This window comes from Rhinatrema bivittatum, chromosome 13 (genome assembly GCF_901001135.1).
Source record: "Rhinatrema bivittatum chromosome 13, aRhiBiv1.1, whole genome shotgun sequence".
In the NCBI taxonomy this organism is placed as follows: domain Eukaryota; kingdom Metazoa; phylum Chordata; class Amphibia; order Gymnophiona; family Rhinatrematidae; genus Rhinatrema; species Rhinatrema bivittatum.
Window position 1 is genome coordinate 45,998,545 of NC_042627.1, and position 14,676 is coordinate 46,013,220.

Below are 14,676 nucleotides of genomic sequence, written 5' to 3' on the forward strand. Positions count from 1 at the left end.
CCCATGCGCATCACTTTCCACTTGTCCACATTAAATTTCATCTGCCGTTTGGATGCCCAGTCTTGCAAGGTCCTCCTGTAATTTCTCAAAATGTGATTTAACAACTTGGAATAATTGTATCGTTGCTCCTTTAGACAGATTATTCATAAATATGTTAAAAAGCACCAGTCCCAGTACAGACCTCTGGGGCACCACCATTTTCCTTCCTCCATTGAGGAAACTGACCTATTTTTTTAATCAGTTCACAATCCAAAATAGGACACTGCCTCGTATTCTATGACTTTTTAATTTCCTAATGAGTCAAATGCTTTCTGAAAATCTAGAAATGACATATCCTCTGGCTTACCACAATTATTATGTTTATTAACCACTTAAAAAAAAAAAAAAAAAAAAGATTGGTGAGATAGGATTTCCCTTGGATAAATCCATGTTAGCTGTATCTTATTAAACCATGTCTGTATTTATATTCAGTAATTTTGTTCTTTAAAATAGTTTCACCAGTTTTCCTAGCACCAATGTCAGGCTTACTGGTCTATAGTTTCCTGATCACACCTGGAGCTATTTTTTTAAGATTGGCCTTACATTGACCACCCTCCAAACTTCACGTACAACAGATTTTAAATATGTTACAAATTACTAGTAATAAGTCTACGATTTCATTTTTTTTAGTTCTTTCAGAACTCTGGGGTGTATACAATCTGGTCCAAGTGATTTGCTACTCTTTAGTTTGTCAATTTGCCTTATATCATCTTCCAAGTTCACAGCGATTTGTTTCAGTTCCTCTGAATAATCACAATTAAATACCATTTCTGGCATAGGTATCTTCCCAACATTCTGCTCAGTTAACACCAAAGCAATGAATTTAGTCATTCTGCTATGGCCTTGTCTTCCATAAGTGCCTCTTTTACCCCTCAGCCTTCCAATGGAATTGTTTGTTTTTAACTCTGTTTTTTGTTTATGTTAGTAGGGATGAGTGTGTGTTCATGTTATTTATGCTTTGTTAAAATTCTAGGTATACTTTGTCTGAGCCCATAACAGCAATTCATAAAAGAAAAACACATGAAATGAAATAAAATGATATGATTCTGATGCATGTGAAGCACAAAGGTAGAGCAAACAACTAAAACAAGGACAAGGGGAAATACGTTTTAAAGACACAGGATAATGTTACAATAAAAACTATAAAATCATAAGAGATGAGAAAAAAAAAAAAAGAGACTCAAAGAAGTAATAGAGCCAAGGACTCTGCCAAGTTGACTCTAGCTAGTACTGCTGCTTGAACTAGGGATGCAAACTAACTTCTTCACCGGGACTATATATAGTATATACCTAGAAAAAGTTGGTGTGTGTGTGCATGTGTACATATGCATAAATACTTATCACTTGTTTTAATTATTTTGTAGTTTTAAAACCGCTATCACAGAAAGGGAAATTTTTCAAATCTGGTATCCTGGATAATTCCCTCAAATTCAGCTAGCAGTTAGTCAAAAGGAAACCTTAAATCAAATGTCACCTTCTTTCACCTAAGAGAGTTTAGGCAAGTAAAGAGAATTCATCTTAGTTCCATTCTGGGAATGCAAAACCCATTGCACCAGTCCCTAGCGAGTGCAAACCTAAGTTCTCATCCAAACAAAAGGGAATGTTACAAAACGCTGCTGTATCCATCACATTTACCTACCTTGCATAAAGAAAGTGCTAGCAAACATACTGCTCGGTGGTTTAGGTGACGGGTAGCTTGGAGATTCCCTGTTGAAATCATCAGAGTTTGGAGAGGGTGCATATACCTAAAACAGTGATGAGCAGTGAACGGAGAGCTGTTAATGACATCGTAACAAACTGCCTAGAAAACAACCCTGTATATTAGAACAGAAAACAGGCCAACAGAAGCTAGTGAATTCATGAAATAAGGCATTGGTGTTCTGAGGTCATATGAAAGCACTGGTACACCTACTGCACACTATGTATGAGGTGATCCAACAGAAGTGCACGCACGAAGGCCAATCACATTCAGAGTCAAGGGTGACCAGGAAGAATAAGATCTCACAGACACAGCTTCAGAGCAAAGTTTAGATTCCTAAAGTCAGCCAGCTCAAATTGTTAAAATAATTACAAACATCAGCTATGTCCCAATAAGCAAGACGGGAATGGCTTGTGAAGAATGCTTTTAAGTATGAAGGCAGTGCTCAAGCTTCCACCTTTGTAGGGCTACCAAAAGGAGGAGGGGGATGTAATAATCCAAGTCCAGAGCCTGCTGTGTGATTTTAAAGCTTCAATATCAAACTACCTTTTAAGTGTCACACAGCTTATTTAAAAAAAAATAAAAAGCACACCACCACCTTGTTTTGATTTGTCAAGGGAGTACCAATTTCCCTTGGTAAAGCCTGGCTTCGGAAAAGCACAGTACAAACATATTGAACCAGCAAATCACCAACCCTCTCATCACTTTGGAGATTTGTATGGAAGTCAAATAAAGCTAATGATTAAATGCTTAGTCCTGGTCGCCGCGCACAGTCCCTATAAACAGAGGTGAATGAGGCTGGTCCTGGAGCCCAAACTATAGCACCTCTGGCTGCAGCATAGCTGACTTAGGTTTGAGTCAGCTGCCTGTCGGAGGTGGCAGGGGGGTCAGACGTGCCACAGAGGTGAGGGGCTTAATCTCAGGGAGGGTGGGAAGGTGGCTAGCCACTGCTGGGGTGGCCTCTGCTGGCCAGAAAAAAAAAGTAACTCTCAGGAACTGCCTCAAAGGAGATGTCCCACCAGCTCTTGTATCTGGCAAGGGCCTTCTTGGGCTGCCCAGGCAAGCCTTCTGTGGGAGGGGAGGCATGGACCGAAGAGGGGAAAAGAGAAGTTAATAGAATAAATCAAATCTTAATCGTCAAATGTGTCTGCACACAAAAAAAATATCTACAGAAGCGACATATGCATCAGCATAAATGTATGTACCGTATGTGTCCCATGTCTCTAACCACACTAATCATTTGCACATACAAACATGTACACGCCAATGATGAGTCACAGGTCAAACTTCGACCTGGATGTTATAAACTGATGAGGTAAAAGCAGGATTAATAAATTGCAATCTGTTTAGTGCGTGAAGTAAAGCAGCATAAGCCATAACTGACAGTCAATCGTAATAAACAGAATAAAAGTTATAGTATACAACCCACAGCATTATGAACATACACTGACTGATGCAAGAGCATGAGGACAAAAATTAAAATGACATTTCTCTAAGCTCAACTCAGATACAGGGGCAGATGTACCAGGTGCAATTTCCTGCATGCAACTTTTCTACCGAGGGTCATATGCAAAAAAGCCTGATAGACAAGATAGTGTGTCATTTTCTTACGGGCGATGTCGCAAGACAAGGTAAACTATACCCTGGTGAAGTCCACATAGCTCCTTTTGGTAAAAAAAAAACAAAAAAACCCCAGCCTGTGAAAGTTTTTTGCACAAGGGATGTTGCAGAATTATCATGAATGAGCGACTTTGCATTACAGCATCTCATTAATGCTGCACGTAAATAAAGTTTCATCAGAGGTGGTTTTCTGCTGGGTTGCTGACCTAGAAGCTTTTTGAACTGTGCCAAATTTGCTTTTTGTGAATTCGCCGTATTTCAAGGCTCAGGAGTCCAGGGAAAGGTACATACTTACGACCCTGCCAGCTTTCCAATATGAGCATTTTTTAAACTGGGGTGGTGGGGGCACCAGATGCCAGTCCATGGTTTTCAAAAATGCTGATTGTGGTGGGAGCTGGTACAGCTTATCCTGCCAGCCGCTGAAGATATCAGGTGGCCAGTGGGCTTGCGCTGCGGCAGCTGGAGGAGCTTATCCCACCTCCCACAGAAAGAAGAAGCTGCTGCCCACGCAACCCATGGAGGAAGGTAGGGGAAGAAGGGGAGAGAGGAGAAGGAAGGTGGTCGGGGTGAGGTGATGGATGGGGAGGGCAGAAAGAAAAACTCACTGCAAGTCCTCATCCTCCTAATCTGATTTTTTTTTTTCTTTACAGAATCACCACTGAATTTCGTGTAAAGCACACAGGTAACTTTTCTACTTGCAAAATCCCAAAAATTTGATGTCCACTTCATGCTTAGAAAAGGTGAAATTGTGCTTTTAAGTGCAATTTACAGGCATAATTTACTCATTTTACCTGCACAGCAGACTGTGCAAAACTCTGCATATTTGCCTTATAGTGTTATGAATTAACTGTATGACCCAACTTGTGCCGAAACACAAACTGAAAATACCTCTCTATCAATTTCCAGTCACTCTGAACATTCACATCTAGTACAATGCAACTGCATGTTACCGAAAACCATCATCTGTACATCCCAAAACTAATGGGGCTAGTCAAATAACTGTACAAAACTACTGCCTGGGCACTTACATCTTAAGCCAGATTTGGCTTGTTTTTCTGTATCTTATAACCATCATGTGCAGAAACATAGCTGCGTTATTAAGTTGCACTTGTGCCAGCCTGGATTTTTAGGATCAAAGATTTCTTGCGGCAACACACAAGTGATGTGGTCTCAAAGGCTTTATTAATGCCAGATGTAGGGAAATAGCTGGCCAGTCCCATGAAAAGAGCAAGTCTCTTTATGTTACAATCAGAACTGGCCACAAATTAAAACCAGACTCCTTATGTCATCTGATCACCTGCAGATGCATGCCAGCTTTTTTTTCTGGCCTATGACTTCATCTTAAATTTTATTTTGTGTTACTACAAACATTAAAAAAAAAAAAAAAGTTTCTCAGGTTAGGCTTTGACAGCACTAATAAATAATCCAGAGTAGCTAAATATTAAAAAAAAGTATTCTTAAAGTTTGACATACTTTAGTAAATATCAGACCTTCATGGGCCTTAAGTAGTACAATCTACACTTAAAGAAATGATATAGACTCTAGAAGGGGAGAAAGAGCTGCTTAGGCAGCAGGGCAAACACTGACCTTGCTGCAGGCAACCAAAGAAGGGGGACATGAAATGGAACCATTCTTCTGATTTATTTTGCGCTTTCTGTGTATCTTTTAAAGTGAAGCGGCTGAATTTATAAAGGGAGCTCCAATTAAAAATCCGCTGGACTCTGGAGCATGCTGGCAGGAGACCAAAGGAAACGAAGTGATGGCTGCATCTGCAGAGTCACAGAGGAGCACCTGAGAGGGAGGACACAACTGACCACAATGGGCATTTTCTGGTCTCAAACTCAATTGCTTGATGAGAGCTCTCTCTTCAACCAGCCCTGCCCATTTTTTTTTTTAAACAAACTAGAATGGTTTTCAATTCCCATCAACCCCTCAGTTTGCTACTCAAGGCAACATTTATTTTTGCTACATTAGGAAATATTACTGCTACAAGGGCTGGTTGTGTGTCACTTTACCTCCCTGTGCTTCACTTTACTACGCTCTAACTAGTTAAGAATAAAACCTATTGCACGGTCCCTGGGTGGCAACCCCTGTATGATAGCAAACAGCAAAATAATGTGATGTAACCAGTGCTGCATTAACTTTTAGATAACTTCTAGGCTAGCTGTATACTAATGTGCTCATTTGGTGTTCTCGGAAATAAAGTGAAAGACACTAAAAAGAAAATATTTTTAAAAACCCATTCAGAATATTTTTAAATAATCATAACTTGATTGTCCCAATTTGGGCAAATTTTCAGATGTGGGGTATAATTCAAGGGATAAGGAAGCAATCCCATGACAGGGAACTGACGGACCCTAAAGTCCTGTAACATGCTACAAAGACTTTTTCATACAGTTTAAAACCAATCAGAAGATCCAAATCTGAAGCTGATCTACGAATCTGTAGTTTAAAATCTGCTAAACAGATGTGTTCAGGCATAAGAGACAGGTGGCCAAATAATCTCTATCTTGTAAATATATTTTTTCTTATAATGGCATCAGATAATATCATCTAAATCTGTAGGCTGTCTTAGCATCCTTCCAATTGTAAATTCTACCACACAAGCTATCCTACCTTTACTTTTTATACTATTTTGCTGTAATACATAGAACTAAAATTATATTTCCTTCTACAGTTTGATATATTTTATGTTTCTGGAGAATGTGTTTGCTAGGATTCAGATAAAGGTTCTCACTCATTAGAAACAGCTTTTGCAACAATCATAAAAATCCTAGAACACCTTCAAATCATTCATTAACATATACTCAAACAGTATATTTGTGTGTCTTAAAAGTTATACTAATTTTTGTTGGACCATGTATCATTAAGCTAATAATTGCATTTACCACCATATACATCAGAAGGATAATGCATTTTCTAAGGATAGTCTTCAAACCCACCTCATGTTTACCAAATCAAATACCCTGAACAAATGAGTATGTCACTCTTCCTGCCTGCATCTTTGAAAAATAAAGATCTATCCAGTGCAACACCTGATCCCTTCCCCTAGCTGCTTTCATGTACCCATAGAAAATGGACATAACCTTCACTCTGAAACATCAATAAAGCATGCTGTGGACAACAAACTCTCCTAGCAGGGGACCACAGCTCAACAGACTGACTGCTCGACCTATTGGACTTGAACTGGGCAAATTCTCCTGGGCTAGTCCATCGTAGTCAGCATTACTCAGGAAGGAGGAGACCAAGCTGACCAAAGTTACAAGTTCTCTTTATTCACTGTCTCTTTGGATTTTCTAGATGACCCTAATTCCCAAATGTTAGCTTTGACCTTTCCAGAGTTGGTGTGGACAGCATGTGGCAGAGGATTTAATTGTTCTTGATGCCTTATGCTCACTCACTGAATTGTACAAGGTAGATAAAAAAAAAAAAAAGGAAGAAATCTTGTCCAATGTATTGAAGCCTAAATTCCCATGACTACAGAAATGAATTTGTAGAAACTTCCATTAACAAACCTTGAACTGTCATGACTGCATTTTCATTAGCAAAGAACCAAAACTCTAATACAATATTTGAGTTGTAACACTCCAGTGATAACAACCCCTCCCCAACAAAGAACAGTGCTAATTTCATGTCAGTATAACTCAATGTAATTTAATTAATAAGTTTCCATTTCTGTTGTCTCATTTTCAAAAATATTTGCAGTCAGGAGGCTAGTAAGTTATTATTGTGCAGCTGTGTGCTGCCCAATAACATTACTAAAAGCGTGAAATGCTGTTTTAGAAAGGGTGGTGTGCAGTTGCTAAGCAGTCCCAGAGTGCTTAGGCACCTATCAATCACAGCATCACTAGCCTAGTTTCCTACATCACCCTCCCCCACCCCCAACTTTCTCTTCCCCCTCCGGCACTGTCCTATCAGCAGGGCCATTAAAATTGTCATGTGCCAACCTTCTTAAAATAATGATAAACTCCTTATTGCACAAATATTACTAGGCGGCCCCCAGCTCTCCAATTATAATTTCTAAAAAGGTTACCAACAGCTACATTTTTTTTAAAGGGCACTTCAATGCCAATTACCCCTGAAAGTCCACAACAAACAAAAAAAAGTCATATTAAAAAATCTACGTGTTAGAAACTAACAAAAAAAAAAACCCTACCCCAAATAAAAAATTTTGCATGGCTAGGATATGCATTAATTTTGGATTCCTCTAGAAATTCCCTCCTCAGTTATAGCCAGGGCTGCTGGGATATGGATGGCCTAGAGAAATAAGGGCATTGATTGTTTGGGGGTCTGCATATTTTCTTTAACCTGTGACTCAACCCAGCTCTTGGTGGTCCTAGTCACTCCTTACCTACAGTCTTCAAGGCAAGAAGGAGGGAGTTATTTTTAAAAATTATAATCAAACAAAAAAATCAATACAAGCACATATCCAAAAATTATTTAATCTTTAGAAATGTGAACACAATTTCAAACTTAAAATTTAACTGAATCTCGGGCCAATGCAAATCCTATTCAACGAAATGTCAACCTCCGCCTACAGAGACCTAAAGCAATTCCTAAGCAAAACAACTTGGGACTTTCTTGGCCCAGGGACAGAGGAAGCAGTTCATTCATGGACCCAGACCTCCTTATCAGCAAGAAAAATTGACAACTTTAACATGAGGTGTGCTCTACACTTGACTAGACCCAACTTTACAAACTTTGAAAGAATAACCAAGCATGTTATCAGATTACAGTAATCTATGTGAAAGTATAAATGCATAGGGAACAAAACACTGACTCTAGTGTGGAGCAATTATTTTCTGCTCATTATTTTAGTAATACAACATAATGAAACAGTCTATTCAGAACTGCTTCATGGAAAAATTTCAGCACCCACTCAAATCATTCAACTTTTAAGCCAATGCAATTATTAGATTTCAAAGGTTTACCCAGCAAAATGTAGTTTTGATGATCAGTGACTACATATATTACTTCCATCTCAGACCACCGCTGGAAGGCACTACCTCAGTTTTCAATAGTTGAAAGGTACTGCTGCAGATTGTTGAAAGCAAAGCATGTCTGTACAAGTCACTCTTTTCACCTCAAACAAAACATCAACCTTTATGCCCAAGGGGTGGAAAACTAGAGTCCTGTACAGCAAATGCAGGCTTGCAGCGTTCACCAGTTACAATAGGTAAACACTCTGCATCTCACGTCACATTTCTGTACTTTGTGTTGGTCTACTTTAACTAATCTAATCTCCTTCCTGTAAAAGCTACTTAGGTTTTGGTTCATGGAAACTATGACAACGCTTTCTGTATCAACAGGTGAGGAGAAGGAAGTGCTCAATCATTTAATATTCCAGCTCCTCTGCTGATAAGTACTATACGCAAGCTTATCTGGAGCTGTATTATTTAAGAAGCAGGAACTTGGTTATTCTCTTTGTCCTTTGCCTCACATATAAACGGATTATCACCTTAATTGAGAATTTCAATTTAAAATATGGGTTGAACCCAGAATTTCTTACTGTATCCAACAAAGTTTTGTGGAGCAAGCATAGCACAAAAATGTTAAGTTTACCTAATTATCTCGCACATTTTTTCTCACTAGAAAAATAGAATCCCTAACCATGAAAACTGAATTTCTTTTTGTATGCATTTGTAGGCAGGTCAACATTTTATAAACAGAATGATCAACAACAGGAAGGCCTCGCCAGTGGAAAAGTAATGAAAGCTGAATTTTTTTATTCAGATGTGTTGAGTTATCTATTCCTCTTGACAAAAGGTGTCAATACATTTAAAATAATAATAATAATAATAATAAAGCAGAAAGTCCTGAACACAGGTATTCCTTCCAGCACACTGCAAGCATCACAGACTCTTCCTGTTGCAATTTATCATCTGTTTACTAAACTCTACAGGCTCAGGAAGGTCACCTCTGACCTCCAGGAGGCACATGCTATCAATTTCCAGACCATCCCTTCCTCTCCACAGCACCAACTTCACCATCTCAACCTAAGCCTGGAAACACTTAATAAGATCAAAGCTTCTTCCTGCTGCAGAACAAAGAGAAATGTTGTAATAGGGCAATTCGTGCATAAAGAAGAATAAAATAAAAGTCCTATTCTGTCTTCTTTGAGGGGGTATTGTACAGTTAATTTTGCTTAAGTGTAATATATTGCATCATATAAAACTTCAAACAAATTGTGCTTTAACTTAGAGGAAAACATGAAAGAAGGACAAAAAATACATTTCACATCTGAAGGAGCTGGTATTTTTTTTTTTTTTTTTATCAAAGGAGATGAAATAGAAAGCAAGTAATTGCCTTCCTTCCCCTGTATTCTCTGCCTTCAAGCTCCTTTGTTTTGGGCAAGTTTTAAAGTCATTCAATCAGATTACTAACGCATCAAGAAAAAAAATTAATAAAACATCAAACACATTAAGCTTTTAGGCCAGTGAAGAGAAACCGGAGCCCAGCCTTGCACATTTCAGTCTCTCTCTCTCTCTCTCTCTCTCCCTTCCGCCCCCCTCCCCCTAGCATTTAGCAGTCAATTTTAAAAATCCTTGTGGAAAGAACAGCAAATAAAACTAATCTTATTCCAGCTGGTTAAGCAGCTTTCCTATCTGCTTTAAAAAAATAAAGCCTCCTCCTTAGATATTTGAAGGGAACGTGCATCATAAACCTGACAAGGCTTTTGCAGTTATGGGTTTTGCTAACTCCTATAGAAAATGAACTGCTGGCTGTGAGACCGCTGGGGTTATAATTCAGATAACACTGCAATTAATAAGGATGAGCTTCCGTGGAAACTTGTGATAACCAATCATTTTACAAATATGTAAAAGCAATGAAATTAAAATAAAAGGTAATAAAAGTATAGCTGTAATTGACTATCATGTATGAAGCACTTTAGTAAAGACACTTATTGTATGTGCTGCTTTCCATACACAGTTATATTAAAAATGATCAGGTTTCAGAACATTTCTACAGTGACCAATTTAGACCCTGGGTGTTTTTGTATGGTTCTTTACAATCTAAGCTCTACTGGCACAGCCTCATCTCAAGCTCAAAACAGAAGTTTATAACAGCAGCTACAGTCTTTTCCAAATGCAGAAAACCTTTTACACCTTTGCTGTAATGCTACATAAAATTGCAGCTTTTATCAATAAGAAATAGGAGTACAAAGTTAACCCGAAAATAGACATTTTAAATGCTGAAATCATTGTGTAAATTAGACTAACTTCCCTGTAGGGTCAAAACAGTGGACTTGATTGGAAGCAGATGGAATAATAGTAGAGTTAGTCTCTGAACCTCAAACTCCAAACAGGAAACACAAACCTTACTGGTTGACTGCTTCTCTAATCATTCCCAGAAATTCAGACTTGTTATTTTTATAAATAACCAAGATGACTTTCATCCTATTTTTCCCTGGCAGTATACTGCAGTCATCAAAAAAAAAAAAGAAAAAGATACAGAAAGATTTTCAGATTTTACATAAAATTAATTTACATGTACTACAGAAATAAGGATAGATTCTTCTATTTGTAAAAGAAACAGCAACTATGTAATGCATAGAATAAGTTCTATGTCCCATAAGACTATTGTAAAATCAAGATGATCTTTAAAATACACGTCACTGGGTTTTATATATATATATATATATATATATATATAAATCTGTTAAAAATATATACAGATTCACCACATAGCTCAAATGCAGTCCTCCTGCAAGTTCAGCCTAAAGCAGCACATTCAAAACCAAAGTTACAGCAGTGATTTTTACACTTTCAGCCGGCTAGACTGCAAAAAGTACAGGAACAAAGAAAGCCTTCCTTACCGTTTTTCCGTTGTAGTAATACATTAAAGAGTTGCTGCCCAGGCCAGGCACAGGGTAGGCACAATACATGTCGATTTCTCAGAAATGCGACTCTCCCCGGTTAAAAGTACACTGCTTCTCTCTAAGACACATTCAGCCCATCAGACAGAGCAATTCCTCCAGTACTGTGCCTGCACACATGCATCTACTCAAAAGCAACTTATGCAAAACAGGGCTGAACCATCTTGCACAAGGAGCTGGGGGCGGGGGCAGATGTAGTGTAATGTCTTTCAACCGTCCACACCCTGCCTTTTGCAGTGGTAATGCCAACAAGTTAAACCTTTGTGAGGCATCAAAATAAGACCGATTTAGCATCAAATTTACCAAAAAGAGTGTATCCAGCTGTACAACTGCAACCTCACAGACTAATCAAGAACCTTGTCCATCTAAATATGAAACTGCAGAGGAGAAACTAATGGGACAAATCCTGAGCTATTTAATCTTTTGCTTTTTGCTCTAATTAAATTAGACTACTCGTGGCAGTAGAGGCGTATTTGATACTCCTCCAGCGACATTACCATCTGGCGCTGCCTAACACTGCAACCAACTTTGACCAATGTAGCATAGAGCAGTCGAGGACAGGGGACCCTGAATCCTCACAACAGGATCCTAGACAGTTAAGACCTCACCACATAATCACTTCCTCAACCCAAAGTCATATCATGTCCCAGTTATTTACAACTTGCTAGAACTATTTCAAAACGGACATCATAACATTGCTTTAATGTCAAACAAGCTCACATGGCTGTGTATGAAGGCTTCTGGCTTGGAAATACAAAACAAAGTGTTATTTGTAAATATATGAAATGTGGATGGCACAGCTAAACTCCCATACATGACTGACAAGGGCCGCTACCCTGGATTTTTCCGGCCTTTGTTCCTGCCTGTTTTCTTTATGATGGTTCATTTCATTTTGATTGTACCCCAGTTGAATTTTATCTTACAAAATTATACAATTTTAAGACAACTTTTGTCTGAGCACTTGTTCCTTTTTTTTTTTTTTTAAAGCTGCAGTAGCCCCTACATGCTGCAAACTCACATTTTGCTACTAGGAGAACAGCCCTTAGCAGCAATGCTGCTTAAGTTATAAAGCACCTGCGAATGATAAGGATGACGTGAAAAGAGAGGCTGAGAGTGCGCCATTCATTTCATCACCTCTGAGAAAATGACTTAAACACTAGACAAACACTTTATAATAAAAGATGTCGCCCTGCTCCTGGCAAAATGTTCATTGTTCTGTAGGTGGGAGGCACCAAGGCTTTAATTTAATAATATGAAAACTTCCAGTTTGTACAAGGTGGATTTTCATCTCTACTCTCCCAGGATGGGAGAAGTGAGGTGGCCCCTACACTGGCTAAGTCAAGCAGGCAGAAAGCAGCAAAACATTCATGGAGAACCACTTCAACGTTCAGAGTTTCCTCAAAACAGTGAGTTCTCCTCTCTTCTTCCTACTCCTAATGCTCAGTGCTCCTGATCTTTCCCTTGTAATACATTTGTTATTTCATTTCCTTTCAGAACCAAATTTGCACACACCCATTAAAAAAATTTTTTACTATAAGATTCATGCCACTCACACCTAACATGGTGGTGCATATAACACATGTGCAAGAATATGACTTTTTTTCCCCCATGGTGCACCAGCCATAAAAAAAAAGTTGATAGTTTGAACAAAGTTCCTATGTACTTTGTATCGAAAAATTGCCCTAAATGAGAATATTTAGTAAGATAAGAGAAATTGACCTATATTATTATGTAGTTCTGATGCAAATATACAAGGTAAACACAGATTTATCAATACAGGTTTACAATGAGCCATGCAAGCCAATACAGGTACAAGTAATGAGCGGCACATTTTTCAAGTTTCTGTGGAAAATGTGCATAATTTTGCATAAAGATTCTCACCTCTGATTAGGGAAAAGTCTATTTTTCTTGGAAACCATATTGTTTCAACATATATTTTAATTATATATAAAGAAAAATTGTACCAAGTTAAAAAATCAACAATTTATCACATTAAGACATCTAAGTCTCAAACTGTTAACTGTGAAATTTCACTTTAGTTTTGAACTGAAACAGTGCAATCAACTTTTTTTTATACAATTTTCCAATATAATTGTCAAGAAAATAAAACATCTTAAGAAAAAGTTAAATAATTCATCATATTCAGAATCAAGAAAAAAAACCCAAAAGAGTAAAAAAAAGTTGGTAAGTAGATAACTTTGTATCTCTGCTCAAGTCCACTAAACCATCCTTTTTATATGTTCTTGAGAATGCTTGTCTCTCAGAGTATATGAGCTGATGCATGCTAAAAATGCCCTCAACATCAGCATTTTGTTATGCTGCTAATTACTAGATATAGACATTTGTTTGAAATGAAAATGGCACAATGAGCCCATTTTTGTTTCAAAAGAACCAAATTTGGCCCCCCAAAATGAAATTTTTATTCATTTTTGGCAAATTATTTATTCATTTTTGCAAAGTATTACAAATAGCAAATGCTATTTGCAAATAATGTATGCTGTTTGCAATACTTTGCTGAAAACAAATAAAAAATAAGCTCTGAAAACAAAAAAATGATCCCTTACCAAAGTAAAACAAAACATTAGCTATGTATATCTCTGTTAATTACACGGAAAATGTGTGCACATATATTAGGAACATGGTAACAGGCAGAAGAAGGGTTTGAATTAACACAACTTTGAAACTTGAGAGCAGTACTGCCAGTCATAAAGACTTCTATGAATTGAAATTGTCCTTTTTGCCAGTTGTGGGACACCAGCAGTTGCAGACTTCAAAAATACATCAAGATGTTTGCAGCTGAAATATGGTTGACTACATATGTAGGTGCAAGAACTTTTGTATGAAGATGAAATTGTTCTCAAGGGACATCACTCCATCCAGGAATTTTATCAAAATACCTTTGAGGGATCAAACATTCTGACTGCTCTCTTTATCTACTTCAACTTCACTTCACCACTCCTGCTCTCTTCAGGTCAGAAAAAGGAAGGACAACAAGAGAAGAGGGGCTGGATTAGAAAGCAAAGTGCCTTATCTTTCATCTGCTCTAGCCTCAGCCTCAGCCCCCATCCTAATGTCTTCAGATTATTTACAAGGGGAAGGGCTGGAACAGGAGCAGAGATAGATGAAACTGAAGCATGCACCCTGTAGCTTTATTCAAAATGACTAAATTAAGTGGAGAAGTTTCAGGAATATTGATTATGTGGCGGGTTGTCAATTGTGCAGCAATAAGCACATTATGTGGTTTCTCCTGTGGCCACATAACAGAGAGTCTGGTGCACTGGTGAAGAGGTTAGAAAATGAAACATGGGGAGGGCCATTTTGAACCTTCCCATGAACCTTGCAGCACCTGTGGGATTGCAAGCTCATTTTCCTCGCAGAGTTTCCCTTTGAAAATTCTGCTAATGCAGGTATAAATCATGCACCAGAAAATATGGTGATTTGA

General features: G+C 38.0%; 1 protein-coding gene across 11 annotated transcripts in view; it reads right to left on the reverse strand.

The window, feature by feature from the left end:
- The window catches only part of TCF12 (transcription factor 12), a 630,756-nt gene that overhangs the window by 73,791 nt on the left and 542,289 nt on the right, over positions 1 to 14,676 (reverse strand). For 9 of the 11 annotated variants that reach the window (XM_029575977.1, XM_029575980.1, XM_029575981.1 and 6 more), the window contains one exon: positions 1,679 to 1,784. In XM_029575977.1, coding sequence (XP_029431837.1) covers positions 1,679 to 1,784 — 106 coding nt within the window. Of the gene's footprint in view, positions 1 to 1,678; positions 1,785 to 11,174; positions 11,356 to 14,676 lie in introns of those variants that run through there. The other 2 variants (XM_029575985.1, XM_029575986.1) reach the window with 2 other exon arrangements.